This window comes from Paroedura picta, chromosome 16, assembly GCF_049243985.1.
Source record: "Paroedura picta isolate Pp20150507F chromosome 16, Ppicta_v3.0, whole genome shotgun sequence".
NCBI lineage: Eukaryota > Metazoa > Chordata > Lepidosauria > Squamata > Gekkonidae > Paroedura > Paroedura picta.
The window spans coordinates 5,328,446-5,347,328 of record NC_135384.1 but is presented as its reverse complement, the minus strand read 5'-3'; the positions used below and the strand labels follow the sequence as shown (position 1 = coordinate 5,347,328).

Sequence of the window (18,883 nt, the reverse complement as noted above, 5' to 3'; positions counted from 1 at the left end):
AGCCTACATCGGGTAGAGAAAAGTGGCAATAAGTACCAACTCTTCTTCTTCTTCAGTAATCTCAGGGCTCCCTCAGCCTCACCCACCTCACAGGGTGTCTGTTGTGGGGAGATGAAAGGGAAGGCGAATGGAAGCCGCTTTGAGACTCCTTCGGGTGGAGAAAAGTAGAAGAACCAACTCTTCTAAATCTCAAGAAGCATGCAGCATTTAAGAGTCAAATGGGTGATTGGGAGGTTAGGCAGAACTTTCTCTTTCGTTTCCAAAGCTCCTAGCAGCCAGAAGAGAGGGTGTTGTTCATATGCATCCCCCTGCCCCAATTATGGTAGTCCTAATTTTACTTACAGGCACTTTGCCAATAGAAAGTCAAATGTAACTCTGGCTGGTGACTGTCAGCGCCAAGGGCCTGATTGAATATCTGCCTGAGATCTGCTTATTCACTGAATCTGTACCCGATACAGATATCTTTCATTAGGCTTTCTCAACCAGGGTTTTGTGAAATCCTGGGCTTTCTTGACTTTCTGAATAGGTGGGAGTTAATTAATTTTTAATGTATTTTTTAAAATGTGTTAAACATTTATTGGGTGATATGACCATATATGGTCATGTCAAGCCCCCCCCCCCATATGGCCAATGATGGGCCTGGATGGGCTGGGAAGGGAGGAGGGGTAAAGTGACCTTGTCTGAGTGATGATCAAATAACCCAGCAAATGTTTAACAATTTTTAAAAATATATTAAAAATTCACGAACTCCCATCCCTTTGGGAAACCCTTCCAGGGCCATCTCCCCCAAGTGAGAATTCAGCTGGCTAAGTTTTGTGCCGCCGCCATAAAAATCCAGTGCTCTGAGGTAATATATAGTTTTAAGTTTTATTTTAGGACCTGTTTTAAATTGCACTACATTTAATGACCACACTGTTCTTGGTCTCTTATGATTCTGTTTATAACCCGGTTTGAACAACCGTGATAAAATTAGACTGTGACCTGGCTCACTGTATAAGGAAATGCACACGCTTGAATTGCAGCTGTTGCAAGCTGCTTTTTAAAACTCCAAAACAGTTTCAAAATCCAGTGCAGCTGCTCTTCAGGAGAAGTAACTGTTTTGTGCACAGATGTCAGCGGGAAAGACAATGAATGGGGAATGGAAAAAAGTCAACAGAATGTAGAGCAAGGGTGGCCAAACTGCACCTCTACTAATTGAGGTTTTTATTCCCCCCCCCTTACTATTTATAGTTTGGTTTCACTTTATTTTAGTACCAGGCTGCCTTGAGTGTTGTTTGAGAATAAAAAAGCAGAGTCAACAAAACAACTGTGTGTAGTTCTGTTACTGTTTCTCCTCATACCCCCACCACCGGTGTATTGTCAACAATACTTGCAAGATTTTGGAATCTGGTTGGGTTTTTTTATTGGAGTTCTCACGGCAAAAAAAGAAAAGAAAAGAAGTGAACTCTGTCTTGTAGCCCCTTCTCTCCAGAGAGTGGAGAAAAGAAAGAGAAAAACCCTGCTTCCTGCAATAAAAACAGTGAATTGATGGCAGCACAGTGACTTGAGCTGTGAAAGACCGGATAGAAAAAATGTCACCATGTAAAAACAGAGGGAGAACGTTCTGGAATCCGCACCACACCCTGCATGGTGAAGGGACCATCTTGGTGTCGTGGCAGTCTTTGTGCCTCAAACCGAGGGCATTTCAGGACTGCGCGCGACGTAACAAGTCATCCCCTCCTGAAGACGATTAGGTAAATTTCGGTTCTCCAGCCAGGATGCCACAGAAGAAGTCCTCACCGTGGAATTAGTAACCAGAGGGAAATTTGTGGCACCACATGTTCAATGCAAGTCTTTCCTTGCAGTTCAAAAGAGCCCACGAGGACCAAACGAGGTGAGGACGCATCGCAGAAGAAGCATTCCCTCACGCCAAGTTCTTGTGTCCTTCAGCCAAGAGGAACGAGGGCCTCGAAAGAACAGGCAGTGTGCAGGGGGACTCCAAAAACGGGTTTTGGTCTCCGCCCGGGGAATTGGTGGCTTTAAATAAACCCACTTAAGGGCAGGGAAATAGTAGATTTGTCCACAGGCGCTCCCAGTCATCCGGACTGCAAACCACAGAGTGTCCAAGGAAAGGGCTTGAAAAGTCAGTGACGAAGCCCCTGTCTGGAGCCACACAGGAAACAGGGGAATGAAAATTCATGCTGAACTGGGTGGCCGAGAAAGGAGGCTTTTTCTAGATGCGGAAGCTTTCCTCTTTGCCGTCGATGTGCTTGAGGCGAAGGTAGACGTCTGTGCCGATGCCCTGCAGGGACTGGAGGGTCAGAGAGCCCCCCAGGTATTCAGCATAGGCCCGGGAGGTTGGCAGGCCGAAGCCAAACCTGTGAGAAAGAAAAGGATGGATGGGAATTACTTGGTGGGAGGCAGCACAGGGAGGCGAGTGAGGTTGAGAAGGTCTGCAAATGGTTCTGACGTGACCCAAATCCACTGGGATAAAACTCACTAATTGTTGAGCTTTATCCCATAGACCTCTGTGGGACTTCACAGGAGTGGGGACCAACGCTTGAGGCAAGCTTTAAAAAATGATCAGCTTCTTATGCAGCAATGCAGCCTTTTTCAACCTTTTGACTGTGGACGAGCCCCTGAAATAGTTTTCTCAGGCTTTGAGGAGCCCCGGAAGTGATGTCAGCTGTCCACACATCTCTGCTCTGCCTCCTGGAAGTGACATGTCACTGGAAGTGATGTCACCGTCCATGTTAACAGGCAGAGTCGAGGAAGGCTGAGAGACAGGAGGCAGCTTGGTGGGAGTAGGCATAAAGGCTCATGGGAAATTTCCCTCCTTTGTACCATGTCCTCACCCGTGCATGGGCCCCGACTGGCCGCTGTTCCCCATCTCCACCATGGTGCTGAACACGGCATTAAGGCGGGGGTCTTGGGCACTTGCTTCAGCTGTGGTGAAGTGATAATCCGTCACCTTGTCCACATGATCATGAGGGATTCCGGCGCCTCGGTCTGAAATCCTGCCGGCAGGAAGAAGAGGACAGGATTTTAGAAGCCGTGTACCCTAGTCCACTGCTTTTCTTCTCTTCATATCTCCCACCTGTCCAAAGACCACCACACTGGATCAAGCCCAAATAACCATCTGGTCAAGCATCCCGTTTCCTCTAACGGGCAACCAGATGCCTTGAGGGGAATTCACCAGTCCCCTCCCATTGCCGTCTTCCGGCCAGATGACTTTCGAAAACCTTTATGTTTCATTTTGCGTTCCCTCCACCATCCCTCTTTCCTCATCGACATTTTTATGGGTCGATAAGCAAAAACATGGCAGGCTCCCCTGTGCACAGGGGAGGAAATCTTTGGTAGCCCATCCTCCTCCCCAAATGAGGACCCTGTGGATTCAGAAATGCCCATGAGATCTGGTCACTGTTGTCAAACTGCTTGGAACTGTAGAATGTTAACAGTTGGAGGGGGTGGGGGAATCCAGGTGAGAAGTGGACATGATTACAACCAGCCATGGTGGTGACCTCTGGCCTCCTGGAGGGGAGGAGTATTATTGGCTGCACACGGAGAGGTTCCATCCAATCCATACCTTATGATCAAGTCGATGTCGTTGTTAGCAATGGTGATGATGATATCCGGCACATTGTAAGGCGCGTCCAGGTGGGACTCCATGGTGGCTCTGGGAGGGAAGGAGAAGCCAGAATTGATACATCCCCTAACACTCAACAGCAGACCAGCACCTCTCGGTGCATTCCTCTTCCTCCATCCACGAGGACTTGCAAGTCTGCCCCTCTACTGGCGGGAGTTCCTGCACCAAAGACTCGGCAGGTTACTTCTGCTCAGAAAAATCAGGGCCTGTTGTTCACAGCCCTGAGCCACTAGGGAGGGTGGTATCTTCAATCAATCAAATAAATAAGTAAACAAACAAACTTTGGCCTCTTATTTCCACAGCTCTAGGCCGTCGCTCCATCTCTCTTCCCGCTTTGCCCAACCTTGGCTTTTCTGCTCTCTTTTCTATTGCTGTTTGCGAGGCTCTCGCTGATTCTGTTTCTGTTTTCTTTCCTGTCTGCTCTGCACCCATCTGGGTCCAAACACCTCAGCCAACAGCAGCGTAAGGCCCAAGAAGATAAGGCAGGGCTTCATCACCACCGTTGTGGCTTGTGTTTTCATGGCGCTGGAGTAACCGTCTCAATTTTTGCAGACAAGGCAGAGCACCTAAATGAGCTTGACAGCCACTTGTTTAAATAAGGCAGTTCTTTAACCTCCCCATGCCCATATATGCTCTTCATAGTGAGTTTCCACACTCAGCACCAAATTGCCCTTCTGGTCCATTCGTCTTTTGCTTTCTCAAAACTCCACACCTTTTATTTTCCACATCGATGGAGGCCTGGATTTCACATGCCCATTTACAAAGTGCAGAGATCAGCCTAAGGGCTTTCTGGGCCCCAGGCAGATCAGATCAAAAGTTCCCTTCCCACCAGGTGACTAGGCGTTCACTTACTGCCAACGTGGCAATAGAAAGGGGGGGAGGGTATCGTGTCAGAATCCAGAAGTGAAACCACTTCCAGGTGACGCTCTAGGAATCTCCAACATTTTAATGGTAAAGACTTTGGGGAGGCCCTAGAGCAGGGGTAGTCAAACTGCGGCCCTCCAGATGTCCATGGACTACAATTCCCAGGAGCCCCTACCAGCAAATGCTGGCAGGGGCTCCTGGGAATGGTAATCCATGGACATCTGGAGGGCCGCAGTTTGACTACCCCTGCCCTAGAGTGTCACAGGAAGTGATGCCGTTTCTGGATTCAGATGAAATCCTCCTTTCCCACTTCGTTTGGCAGTTTCAGTGAGCAATTAAGGCCAGTGCTGGGCTGCTGGCCAGCTAGGGGGATGTCATCTTCTGGAGCCACCAGCAACAGCACAAGGTTGCCAAGCAGATGGGCTGCCTCTGCCAAAAGGGAGGGGGAGAGAGAGTGTGCTCACCTCATTGCATTCTTAAGCAGCTCCGGAAGGATGTAGTCCAGAGGCATGGGGATGAAGGGGAAGCGAGCAGCCACGTGGCCATTGATCCGCACTCGTGGGGCGTTCCCGTACTTGTGCTCGCACAGGCGCCTGAAGGAAACAGAAATGTGATCAACAGAGAAGCAGCTTGCTTCAGATGGCTCTCTCTCAAACCCAGCCTTCCTCTGGAAAAAGCTGCAGATGGAAAGCCAGTTTCCCCGGTTCATACTTTCCCTTGATTTTGACCAAGCTGCGCTCAGAACCTGGATCTCACCAGCAATGTCCAGAAAACTAGAGACAGGAGACTTGGAGCCGTTCCGTCAGCTAAGAGAATGCCCTCCATAAGAGTGACCCCCCCCCAGTAAACTCACACTTACAACTGACTAGGAAAAAGAGAGCATCAGATCGCACCTCTTCTGCGGTTTCTCAAAGCCTGAAGAACGTTTCAGGAGTTTCTCAACAGTAGGAAAAAAATGTTGAGAAAGATTGGCTTATCATGTGTCTTGTTGACTCGCCCACAACAGAGCAGCAGCAAACAAAGACCAGGCAAAGGCAGCAGAAAGCAAAAGGTGGCGTGACATTGTCTGGCCACAAGGGGGAAGCAGCAACCCACTGGACTCCACTGACCGAACAAATTCCTTTTAAAAATCAACCATACCTGGCAAAATCCACCCATTTCTCAATTATTTTCTTCGGGGACAGGCGGGTGCATATAATCCCAACAAAGTCCGGCTGCAAGGAAACATCAAGAAAATTCTTAAATGTCAGAGTCCAGAATAGAACAGCCCAGACCCCGACAATCATTATGTTCTGAGCCGGATACAGATTTGTTACCCGCCCTCCACAATTTTGTTCTGTACGTATAACCTCATGAGACTAGAAAGAAAAAGGTCTGATTTGGTTTCAGAAACCATAGAAAGATACTCTGCCATGGTTACTTAACCAAGGTGCTCCACTCTGTGAGGTTGATGGGGCTGAGAGAGCTCTGTGAGAACAGCTCCAAAAGAACTGTGACTATCTCAAGATCACCCAGCTCACTGCATGTGCAGGAAGAGTGGGTAGTCTAACCTGGTTCTCCAGATTAGAGTCCATCGCACCTTACTACTACACCACGCTGGTACATCTATACTTTCACTCGCTGTGTGAGTTTTATGGGCCTAATCACAATATATTTATGCATACAAGAAACAAAGAAAATAGCTGATAAGCAGCTAATGTCCAACAGATACAAAACCAATGCCAAAACGGACAGAAAGCAGAACCATTCACAAAGCAAACAAAAACAGAACCTTGTCCTCGTGCAATGCCAGGTGGTGAGTGGCCAGCATTCGGATGCCCAGGCGGGAAGTGAGCGTCTTGTCCAGGAAAGAGCGGATCAGCTTCTCATCCTAGGAGGGGGACAGGAAAGTTGGCCCATTTCAGAGTGAACCGCCAGGCTCCCTAAGCATTGTCTCCTTGGAGTATGGGGTGCAATCCTAGCTCTCCTCCCCCTTGTGGTGCACCCTGGGTAACGCTAAACTTTCACCTGCCAGACAATTGTAGGATTCTCCTGGCTATGCTACACACATGATAACAATCAGCCAATCCTCCTCTGGACTACTTGAAAAGGGCTACAGGAGACGGCATTAAAATCTGCACCCTAATCTGTCTGCATAACTGTTGTAGCTCCTTGGCTACGTATTCTATACTCTTGTATGCTTCCTGTGTGTCACCCTGACATGCATTAAATAATAAATAAATAACTCTCAAGGTATTATTTTCGCCACCTGACAGTTCCTTGCTTCTTTGGGGGGATGTTTTAGAAGCCGCCACACCAGGGGTCATAATTTCGTGCCCCTACTTGCTGCAGAGGAAAGCCAAATCTGGATCTGGGAAACTTTTTAGGGGTCGTGAGGAGCCTCAGCCTTCCTCTCCCAGCAGTCAAGGCCTCCTACATACCAAGTGGGGCTTCAGCCCCATCTTCCCAGAGCAAGGAACTCCCCCCCCCCAATCTGCCCAAAAGGGTGTGGAAAATCCTGGCCGGGGTCACCTGTATGTGCTTGCGACACTCCCGCAAGCCTTCAGCCAGCAGCGTCACCACATCCTTGTGGTCATCGAGAAGTTGCCGGACCAGTTTGCAGTACTGGGCCTCAGACTCGTGGTCTGTGATCTGTCAAGGGGGGGGGGGGAGAGATGAAGGCAAACAGAGAAAAAAACATGTGTTCAAACAGAAGAGTGGGAAGCTACTCCATCCTCCCTAGTCCAAAGCTAAGAAACCTGTTGAAGGCCAACCACCCACTGGTAATTTCTGCTTTTATTGGTGTGTCATTTTTACCAACAGGCTTTTTGTTTTGACCCACCATTTTTCTAAATAAATAAATAAAAGCACCTCTCTCAACTTTTTTACGGTCGAGAAAACCCTGAAACATTTTTCAGCTTTGAGAAACCCCAGAAGTGGCATGATCATGGAGAATATGGCTGGGAAGCAGAGTTATGGCCACCCCCCCGCCCAGACCCATCATTGGCCATTGGGAGGGGGCGCTGACATGACTATATATGGTCCTAAAGGTAAAGGTATCCCCTGTGCAAGCACCGAGTCATGTCTGACCCTTGGGGTGACGCCCTCTAGCGTTTTCATGGCAGACTCAATACGGGGTGGTTTGCCAGTGCCTTCCCCAGTCATTACCCTTTACCCCCCAGCAAGCTGGGTACTCATTTTACCGACCTCGGAAGGATGGAAGGCTGAGTCAACCTTGAGCCGGCTGCTGGGATTGAACCCCCAGCCTCATGGGCAGAGCTTTCAGACGGCTGCCTTACCACTCTGCGCCACAAGAGGCTCTATATATATGGTCCTATCACCTGATAAATGCTTAACAAACTTTTAAAAATATAAATAAACTCCTAACCCATTTGGGAAACCCTTCCAGGGCCTTCTGGAAACTATCCCTGGCTGGAAACAGCACTATCCTAATAGCAGTTGATAACATAAAGCAGCACACCATAAAACACACATTAGAAAGAAACATCTACAGAAAATGCAGGGCGATTTGCATATTCTATTATTTATTTATTTGTAATATCTGCATGCTGCCTTTCTTGATTTGACTGAATGCATTTGGACCCCGCCTTTCTCCCCAGCGGATGGCTTGCATCCTTCTCTTCTCCACTTCATCCTCACAAGAACCCTGCGAGGTAGGTTAGACTGAAAAGGCGCAACTGGCCTGTGGTCATCAAATGGGGGATTCAAATCCAGATCAACCAGATCCTTGTCTGGCACTCTTCCCCACTACTCCACACTGACTCATGGCTTTCTACCCCACCGCCAAGGCAGGTTACAAGAACAATAAAAACACACCAGAAAAATGACGGAAGGAAAAACAAACAAACTAGGTAAACACACACCAAACTATTGTGAAAATATCAGGCAGGACTCTCAAGAGGCTGACACTTTTAGTGTTCCGCCCTGTCTCCAGGACCCAACACATACTTACTGGGGGAAATTCACTCAGCTTCTGGAAGGCTCGAATGTACAGTTCATGCTGTGGAAATGAAGAGAGGACGGGAACGACTAAAGCAGCAGCAAAGATGACAACAAATATTCAGTGCTAAGAACTGCATTCCTGGATCCTCTTGCTAGCTTCAGGGGAGGCTGCAAAAACTCTTACGGTTTTAGAGGTGAGGAGGAGCTGGTAATTTTAACCCATTTGGACAGAAAGAAGCATACTTAATACTTCCATGGGACTTTACAGGGTCGTTCTACAGCATCCTATCTCAGTTGGGGGTTAAAAGGCCAATTTCCCCAAGGCCAATTAGCCGTGGCGCAATGGGAAACTGAATCAGCAACATCAAAACTCGCAGCCCATTTTCAGCTATCACACAACAGTAGTAATCCCCAACCTGTGGGCTGCGGACCACATGGGGTCCTTCGACTAATTGGAGGTGGGCCCCGAAGGACACATTCTCCCCCCCCCCCAGCCCTTTACAACACACTTCATTGTTGTGGCATGTCTGTATCTTATTTTCAAGGGATGTTTAAACATTACCATAGCGATCAGAGAGCGTTAGGGCAGTGGTTGAGAGTAGAGGAGTAAACTACACCCCCCCCCCCCCACCGGGCCTCAGTAAAAGGCGTTGAGTGGTCCCCGGTGATAAAAAGGTTGGGGACCACTGCCCTACAGGGAATTTAAATAGATTTAAGTGGGACACCAATAGATTTGTGTGCATGCCCACTTCCTCGGAGATGACGTCATAAAATGGAAGCAATCTGTTCATGCTTATAGGCAAAGCCTGAGAGTCAATTCACATACAGCATCACGAATCCGGTTAACAGATTCCAGAGGTTATCTATTTGTTCATTATTCTCCTATGCGGACACCTTTATGGAATCCAAAATGCTTCCCGTGGAATCCAATCTCAAGTGACCACAAACACATCCAAATTGCTGGATTCCCCCCACCCCCCATCCATCTTTGGAATCTATTAACCAGATTCATTATGCCGTACGTAAATTTACACTTTGCCTATAAGCATGAACTCCATCCATTTGTCCAGGGAATTGGAAGACAGCTCTGGGGTCTGAGGAAAGGGGCAACAGCAGGACCAATAAATCTGGGCTAGATGGAATAAAGACCTACTCTTCTCCCTGGCAAAACAGCCCGGACTCCACGCCCAGCAAAAACTGACTGTTCTGCTCTGCAGTTCAAGGCCAAAAATATTTCCACAGGACGAGAAGAAGAAGAGTTGGTTCTTATATGCCGCTTTTCCCTACCTGAAGGAGGCTCAAAGTGGCTTACAGTCGCCTTCCCATTCCTCTCCCCACAACAGAGGTTTCGAGAGTCAAAAAGACCCCCTCTGGATGTTGCATTACGATGCCTTGTGGGCCCCCTGTTGGTCCCCCACCCTAGCTCCACCACCACCCCTAGATCGCCATCCATCCCTTTGGCTGCCTCCCTTCCAGGTCGACCGTACCACGTGGAGGATGGTAGGGTTGCAGCCGATAATGAAGGGGAGCCTCCGGAAGCCCTTAATGCGGTGCGCGATGCGGACGGGCAGTTCATGATGCAGGTAACGGGCACTCTTCTGCAACAAAGCACAAACAGGGGACAGCTGATTGCACATGTTTTTCTTCTCTGGAGTATTTCCCCCTGGCTGTTGAACAGGACCACACTGCAGCGGTCTGCTTAATCACAGCGGTTTACCTCGGTATTTGACCATCTTTGTCCGGTTCTGGAATTTATCTCGGTTCGTTGCACATCCTTGGAGTTAAGAACAGGGCAGGGGGCTAGACTCTGCTCACAGATTCCGAGGGCCATGGGGGATAGGTGCAGTGGGCTGGATCAGGAAGGAGGGCAAGAGCCCTCACATTTTTTTAGCCTCATATCTGGGCCACAATCTCACCAAACCAGCCTTGCAGGGTAGGGCCAATATTACCACTGCCGTGTTTCAGACTGGGCAGGGAGGGACGCGGCTGATTTCCCACAGACCAGCCAATAAATTCTCAGCTGAGCTGACATTAGAACTGGTGGGAGACTGGCTAGGGGGCACAATTCCTGCCCCTAACCGGTCCCCCTGTTCTAGATCTGGCCTTGCAGACAGGCATCTACATGGTCAGTTGACGGAATGTAAGAACGGCCTCCAGGCAAGCAGGAAGATGTTTTTGTAAGGGGAGAGGAGTCTTATTATGCTGTCCTTTCGTGTGGTCAGGATGTCACAAATCATTAACATGAGACCAGGCAGGAGGGCTAGGAATTACTTCCATGAACTTTATCCCCAAGGCCATGTTGCACAAACATGAACGGCAGCAGCCAGGCCAGGCAAGGAAGCGTGAAATTATTCCTTCACAGATGCTCAAACCAGCTGAAGCCTCTCCTTTTCCCAGAAAAGTTATGGGACAGCCAGTCTTGCACCAACGAATGCAGTGGGGGGAAAAAGGGGAGAGGACAATCGGAGTGGCACAGAGCCTCCTTTGCTGGCAGCAGGGTCTACAGTTTAGCATGACTTCACACAAAGCCGGATTTCTCCGAGGAGGACCACGATGTAGAATAATGCAAGAGAAATTCAGCACTGCGCTGAAGGTCAATAACCCAGTGTTTCGAGGAGGGTACAGCTTGGTAATAGAGGGCAAGGAGGAAATTCTGGGATCCCAGGACCCATCGACACTACCAATGGAAATCCGGTTTGAAATTGATTCAGCTCTCCTGGCTTTCCTCAAGAAACCAGGCCCCGTGAAGTTTCAGCGGGGTGTTGCATATTCCCCGCAGTTCTTTCTTATGGTTCCATTGAGAGGGTGATGGGTGAAGAAGAGCTGCCTTGCATGAGGGCACTGCACCTGATAGGCCCTTTGCTCCTAAGGCCTACTATAAATTCCCAAGTTTGGTTCAATCAGGAGCTGTAACCCACTGAGGACACCTGTTCTTCTGGCACTTACCAGCACGTGGCTTCCATCTTGAGAACGTCCAGAATACAACATTGTGGTGGGCGTCAACCTCACGGAGGGCTGGGGAGACAAGAGAGAGCAAGTGTTGCTTAGTGCTTCCAGAGCACCCCTAGAAGGGGGAAACAGAGAGTACTGTTTGCCCTGAACACCTATAGCTGCAGCTTAAAGAGGCAAGTCATTGTTGAGTGAGGTCAGCTTTCCATACTTCCCATGTCCCTACAACTAGGGTAGCCAAACTGTGGATCTCTAGTGGATCCCTGGACCACAATTCCCATGAGCCTTTGCCAGCAGAGGCTCATGGGAATTGTAGTCCATGATGATCTGGAGAGCCACAGTTCAGCCACCTGTCCTAGAACATTCTTAAATAATTTTCAGTTCTTCCGCCCCTAATGGAATTGTAGAACAGGGCAGGGGGAGAAGGAACGGGCTCAGCAGGATTTCCAGTGGCCAAGAAGGGGCTTCAATGCCCCACATCGCCCCCTCCCCACAGCTGGGGAGAACAGAAACCACATGGGATAAGGAAATATATGGAGTGTTTGTTCTGGCCAACTTACAGCTAGACAAACAAGGCCGGCGTCTGTCGGTTTTCTACAAAGACCAGGCTGCAGCTAGTCAGAGGCCCTAAGGGGGAAGGCGGAAAGGTGCAAACTCCCCTGATAAATCATTCTTCCTGGAACTTGTGGGACTTTTTGCCCCTTCATGCCAACAAATGGAAGATGTCAACCCCACACAAGGGTCTGCGTGAGGTACTCAAACCAGTTTTTGTCCAAAAACCAAGCAGGGGACGCAAAAACATACAGAGGGATGACAAAAAAGAGCCCCTCTTTTGAGTCTCAGCAGGATTACAGAGTAAAAGTTTATTTAATTAACCAGCGGTTTCCCCGTGTGGGCTCCAGGCAGCACAAACAAGATTAGGCCTCTGCTCTCCCAACCGCAACAATGCAGACGGTCCCTCCGGAGCTGGCGCCGAGACGTTAGGGGAACTCATTAAGCTGTGGCGATTAGCAAAACAGGACTCCAGGGCCGCGCGATACGTTGGCCCGTAGCATCAGACAAAAGGGTTGTTTTCTGAGGGAACTGCAAGCCTTGGGTCGTTTCTGACCTTCCACCCACTCAGGTGCCAAACCGGTCCAGGACAGGCCAAGCTCAGACACCGAGGTTGACGAAGGTACTTTTTTCCCCAACTGGGTCAGGAACCAGCACCAAGGAATGTGGTCGAGCGGCTTAGGCCTGCTCCTCCTTGAGAACTCTCCTCTTGACGTGCCAAGGAGCACAGATTGGGAAGCCTAGGCCTGCTCTTGGCCCCAAACCAGGATTCATTACAGGTGAGGCACAAGCCACCCCCGAGAGGCAGGAGTTGAGAAATAGGAACGGTTCTCTTGCCTGTTACCTCCTGCCTGTTACCTGCTCTGAACCTGAGATGTGGAAGACGCTCACCTTCTCGGCTGCTATGTCGATGGCCGACTGGTTATAGAAGGAGGTGACCGTCTTGGATCTCTCGCGGGCTAGCTCGTGGTGCTGGTCGACGGCCGAAGTGGACCGATACCGGAGGGCGGGCAGCAGGAGCGGGAGTGCGCAGGGAGCCCGGCTCCCCACGGCCCCCAGGTCCACCATAAGCAGTGATTTCCACATCATTGTGCCTCCCACAGACACCTGGAGACAAGACAGAAGGGTGGCGTGAGGACAGCCTTTCTCAACGTTTTCATCGTCGAGAATCTCCTAAAACTTTTAAGCTTCGAGAAACCTCAGAAAGGGCGCGATCGTGCAGAATATGGTCGGGAAACATCACTGTGGACACACCCACCTCATGTACTTACCTCCTAAGGTGACGGGTTACGGGGATGTTTCTGCTCCCCACAAATTTCAGCAAGACACCCTTTGGTAGGGCCTCCGGGCATTCCCTAGAGAAGTCAACAAAAAAGCCAATTCACACACATACAGGCAAACCTCTTTATCACCGGACACGCTGCCAACAGATCTCCCCCTGCCCACCAATTGGCCTACAGCAAAAGCCAAGCGGTCTTCCGGATCGTTTCTAGAGGCCTTCCGTTAGGAGTCCAATGCAACACAAGCATGTCCCAAATATCACATTCGCTACAGAACATTCAGACACGGAATCTCCACAAGGGGCAGATAATCTATCTTCTCAGCACCACCCTTCTTCTCCTAAAGCTACATCGTTCCAATTCCAAGGCCGACAATTTGATTTATCGTCTCTGGTCTCAAAGAAACACCGAATATAAATTTGATATTAACTTGGGAGGCTGAGGGCCGAAACAAGCAGCAATGTTTCTTTCAGATCCAACTCACAGAAACCAACTTACCTCAGGTAAACTTGGCTATATTATGCCAACTTCCTTGGTCTGTAAGGACAGGAAACTCTGTTTCCATCTGAAAAGGCAGCAAAAATTGGGGGAGAATCCAGTTAATTTTATTACAGAAGGCCCAGGGGATTTCCTGGCTCATTGCCCAGTGCAGAATTATTCCTGCCAGTAACCCTTGTGGGAAATTTTATTTTAACAAATGTATATCCCATCTTTCCACCCAAGACAAGTCCCCGGTGCAGCTAGTACGATAACTAGACATTCCTTAAAACAATAAAAATAAATACAGAAATATGTTCACTGCATTTATGGAAGTCCCTAAAACAAGCATTGGATAACCAGAAACATCAAAAACTGCCCAGCAGCCAAAGGAGTGTCAGATTTTAAAGAAAAATCCTGAACTCAAGCTTTTCTCGGGAACTTAACCCCATCGCTCAACCGGCATTCTTCCACTATGGAAAAAATCTCATCGCCTTGTCTGTATACACCAGGAGTGGCCAAAGTGTGGCTCTCCCAATGGCCATGGACTACAATTCCCATGAACCCCTGAAGCTGCTAGCCTCCAGGTGGGGCCTGGGGATACCCTGGAATTGTGACTTCTCCAGGCAAGAGAGATCAATTCCCCTGGAGAAAATGGCTGCTTTGGAGGGGGGGGCTCCATAGCATTATACTCCACTGACGTCCCTCCCTGCCCCAAATACCACCCACTCCCAGTTCCACTCCCTTAAGCCTCCAGGTATTTCCCAGCCCAGAGCTGGCAACCCTCGTTGGCTCCCAAGAACCCAAATTCCAGGGTCCTCTGGGAGTCAAAACAGGAAATAGCAATTCTATTTCCAGTTCTAAGGGCAGAGAGAGGCCTCGTGGCTGGGTGAAAACTAGGAGCTGGGGACATGCAGTTCCGTCTCGGCACCGGGGAGGTCAACGGGGTCTCCCAACGGGGTCCTCCCAAAGCTCTCACTCACCTCCTACCTGGGCCCGTTCCCAGTCCCTTTCCACGCTGTTCAGCAGATTCAACTGAGCCTATCCAGCAAAAGGCACCAGCGCTCCGGCTGCTATCAACAGAGCCTGCGGGTTGTTGGCACAGCCGACGCACATACGGCAGAGGAGCCGGGCCCCTCCCTAAGCCAGCGACCTCATTTCACCTCCAGTGGCTGAGACTGGCAGGGAGGGAGGCAGGCCCAGGTGATTCCAGAACATTCAGCCCACCGAAAACGGTGGGGTGCCAAACCCACCTTTGCTTCTGACCCTCCCCCCCCTCCTCCTCCCCAAATCCTGGCTTGACCTCATGCCTTTGACTGCAGCCAATCGGCACTTGAGGCAGCTGCACACGTGGACAAGGAAAGCTGTTTGAGTTTTGACTCTGGCCGGCAGGCCGAGGCCTAAAAGCAGCTGGCGAAACACACATTTCGGAGCAGAGCCCAATTGGCAAAGGCTTTGTTTTGAAAGTGCAGATGGGGGGAAAAATGGATTCCTTTTAGAAATTACAGGGGCAATTCTACAGATGCTTAAGTTGGAAATAAACCTCACTGGCCACCCTGAGACGACTCCTATCCTCATGTGCCTAAATTCTGACTATTAACCATTTCCAGCCTTCGTGGATTCTGCTCCCCCACCCCACCCCCTTCTGCATTGTTTATTTCCGTTCTGGAAGAAAATATGGCACTGCTTGTGTACTTAGAGGAATTTAACCCTAGGTTAAAACTTTTTTATCCTTTCCAATGCAGTCTGCACGTGGGACCTGGGGATCCCCTGGAATTAACAGCTCATCTCAGAGATCAGTTCCCTTGGTGAAAATGGATGCTTGGGGGGGGGGGGGTCTATGGCACTGTACCCAAATTAGAACAGCTGTTTTTTGTCCCCCGCTTTTCACTACCCGAAGGAGTCTCAAAGCAGCTCACAATCACCTACCCTTCCTCTCCCCGCAACAGACACCCTGCAAGGCAGGTGAAGCTGAGAGAGAACTCAGGGCCAGGGCCTGCAAACAGATTGTTTCCAAAGACCTTCCATCTACAGCAGGGGTGGCCTAGCTGTGGTTCTCCAGATGTTCATGGACTACAGTTACCAGTTTGGCCACCCCTGATCTACAGGAAGCCCAGGTTGACTCATCTGCCAAGGAACCTCAGAGCGCTGCAAGGGGTTCCGGGGGTGGGGGCAGGAAGACGCACCGAGGTGCACGGTCCATACAAGGCATTGGCCAAGCCTTGCCTAAACAGCGCCGGCTCTTCCTTGTGACAGCACATTTTTAGGGAACCTCCAGCCGTGCTGAACAAAGGCTCTCACGATGCCTCCCCAAGGCCCTCCACAACATTGTTTTGAAACCAGTGCGCTGATTCGGCTCGTCTTGAGCAACTCCATTGCGCAATTTGTTTAGGTTATGAGGCTCAGCAGCCGATCCTGGCATGCCTGGACTTTCTAAACAGCCGTTTAAGTGGCAGACGGTGTGCCCTCTGTGTCTCTTGCGTTTCAAAGTGACGGGTGCCGAAAAAAGGAACGGCCCTTTGGGGAGAGGAGTGGGGTCAAAGATTCCCCCCTCTCAGGCACTTCTCCACCGCAGCCCGTTCGAATGCCCTTTGTTGAAGGTGCATTTATAGAAACCGTCTCCCGGTGCCAAGGATTACGCCACAATCGGCTCTTCCTTGCCAAGCCCAACTGTTTACATTCCCTGGGTTACAGCAGGCTATGAAAAGGGGAAGAACGTCAAACGTCGCAGATACCAGCCTCTGCCTTCCACAGCGCCATATGTCCTCGGCTCCCATGGCAGGAAAGACCAGGACTCCCGTAGGCCGGCTACTGTCCTGCCCTTGGATTCAACTCCTGGACTCCGGATGGGAGTCACTTTCGTTCGCAGCTCTCTTATTATTATTATTAGTTATTGGATTCGCATACCTCCCTCCCATAAGACTCAGGGCAGTGAACAGCATATACATAATCCGAAAGTATAAACTATACTCAAAAGTATTCTCATCAAAAATATCCACTGCATTACACCAATCATTAAAAGACTTAAGCCATAGTTCACAGCTGTTCAGTCTTTAACTGTTCCCATTGGGCGTCTCTGAAGTTTTGGAGTGCCCTACAGATGTCACTGAGATGACACTGACATGATTTTTTTTTTAAGTCCTGCTTCATCAATGTACACAGCAAAGCCAAGACACAAAACCCAGCACGGTCTCACCCCCAAAATCTTGTCATTTACGATCTGACGGTGGAGGATTTGCAGGGGGCTGACCAGAAGGACCCAGCTCACCTCTCCGCCTCGATGGCCCGATGCATCTGCAGAGATTCCACCCTATTCCACACCCATTCGGCTAATGTGCTTTCAATGTCCTGCATAGTGCAGGAGGTTGGACTAGATGACCCAGGAGGCCCCTTCCAATTCTATTATTCTATGATGATTCCATTCTATGATTCAATGCACTTTGGAAGTAGATTTTCCTGTTGTGATTTTCCTGGGTGGAATCAGCCCTACGAATCGCTGCCATCAAGCTCTACGCTTCGTCCCAAGGAGTTGGTGTTGTCCACCTCCGGATCACCACCGTCCCTACCCATTCCCTTGCAACACAGTGTCCCTGTCTCCTCCCCATGGCACGTAAGCAGCCCCAGCAGCAGCAGAGCTCTCAGCCCACAAGCACAAGGGACCCAGGATACTCCCAGCATCCCCTGCTTTGACTCCCACCATAGTCTCCCCTCTGCTAGGAAGCGACCCCCCAGGATCCTGGCTCGCCCCCTCCAGAGAATTTAGTGTCCCCCGCATTTCATCCCCCAGCTCTCCACCTCTTGCAATACACACGACCCAGGATAAACAGCGTCCCCTCTTCCAGCAAGCAGAATGGTCCGCCCCGTTTAGTCGGCTTACCTCCAATACCGAGCGCTGCGGCAGCCTCCACGCTAGAGGACCGGACGAAACCAGCTGTCCCCTTCTGGAGGGGGAAGGAAAAAAGAGGGGTGCGGCTGCCAATCAGCGAGGGAAGCGGGCAGCAGTGCTTTATAGGAAATGTAGTCCCGCGAGAGTTCTGGCCCAGCCGCGAAGGGGACTCTCGAAACTTCCAAGCCCAGAAAGCATCGCGCGAGCGCAGCAAGCCTGCATGGGAAATGTAGTCTTCGGGAAATGAGCGGCTTAAAGGGCTAAATGCTTTGTTTTGCGGGGTGAGATGCTGGAAATGCGGGATGAGGTGAGTTTGCTGCAGTAAAAAATAAACGTGGCTTTCATTGCACTTTGAAGGACAGCAAATTTTTATTTGTTTATTTCGGTATGCACTGTCCTGGACTATAAAGCTGCAGTCCAGCACTTTTGAGACCAGCCAAGTTTAATGCAAGGTGTGAGCTTACTCCCAGGAAAGCATTTTTAGGATTGCAGCTATAGTACAGCAAAGTGCCATAACCGGGACCCAGCACTGCGTAGGAAGCATCCTTTCTGGAAAGAGAGAACTATACCAACTTATGAGACAGAGTTTAATTCCCATGTTAGAAAACGGTGTATTTCACAACACCCAAAGAGCAACGCAAGGCTGTCTTTTTTAATGTTTCAGGTACATGGCACCAGTCCTTGGCACAGACCCACTCCAGTCCCCGAGAGCAGGTCATCTCAAGCAGTCCTCGGAGGAAGCCAATCCCCAGCATGGTATTTGTATAAGACTGCACAAACAACTAAATCACCCATAACCTTTTGTCATGTGTTGCACTGCAACCAGAGATTACAAAGGAAACTCCTCCCCCCGCTTCTACACTGTCCTCATTTAGCCTCCTGACATTTGGATTCCATGCAGAGTTGCCTCTCAGAAAAGTAGGCATGAGATGATGCCGTTTTGAATCCAGTGGATTTAAAAGCCCGTGGCTCTGTTTAGGGGCTGCACCGTTGCCCCTGGAAGGAGCAAGCAGTCCTATAGTACCTTTACAATGAACTTACTATGACACAAGTTTTCTCTGAGGCCGCATCCACTTTGTCAGAGGTATGAAGTGTTGCCCTCACTCAGCCGAGGGACATACCAAATACAAAAAAATATAATAAAATTAATTGCAATAAAATTCTGTAATCTACAACCAATAATAAAAAAATTACACTGTAGTTAGGTAGTTTATTCCAGCTCAACCCAGATGCTCTCCTTCGGGCACCTGTGATGGGGAATTCTGATCATGCCCAGGAGATAACAATGGTTGTTAGTCTTTAAAGTGT

At 49.6% G+C, this 18,883-nt stretch overlaps 1 protein-coding gene across 3 annotated transcripts; it reads right to left on the bottom strand.

Annotated features, from left to right (window-relative positions):
* Window positions 1–1,385: 1,385 nt before the first annotated feature.
* On the bottom strand, window positions 1,386–17,727 carry BCKDK (branched chain keto acid dehydrogenase kinase). Of its 3 annotated transcripts, none has more exons than XM_077314634.1 (14): window positions 17,567–17,727; window positions 13,711–13,777; window positions 13,204–13,287; window positions 12,824–13,039; window positions 11,378–11,446; window positions 9,919–10,029; window positions 8,442–8,489; window positions 7,001–7,120; window positions 6,261–6,359; window positions 5,630–5,703; window positions 4,954–5,082; window positions 3,566–3,655; window positions 2,835–2,996; window positions 1,386–2,357 (listed from the first exon to the last, which is right to left on the bottom strand). In XM_077314634.1, the coding sequence occupies exons 4-14, from the start codon at window positions 13,019–13,021 to the stop codon at window positions 2,213–2,215; spliced, it is 1,245 nt and encodes a 414-aa protein (XP_077170749.1). In that variant the 5' UTR covers window positions 13,022–13,039; window positions 13,204–13,287; window positions 13,711–13,777; window positions 17,567–17,727; the 3' UTR covers window positions 1,386–2,212. The 3 variants fall into 3 exon arrangements, with proteins under 3 accessions (XP_077170749.1, XP_077170751.1, XP_077170750.1); XM_077314636.1 differs by lacking the exon at window positions 17,567–17,727 and adding an exon at window positions 17,485–17,508; XM_077314635.1 differs by lacking the exon at window positions 17,567–17,727 and adding an exon at window positions 14,673–14,880.
* Between the last annotated feature and the right edge of the window lie 1,156 nt (window positions 17,728–18,883).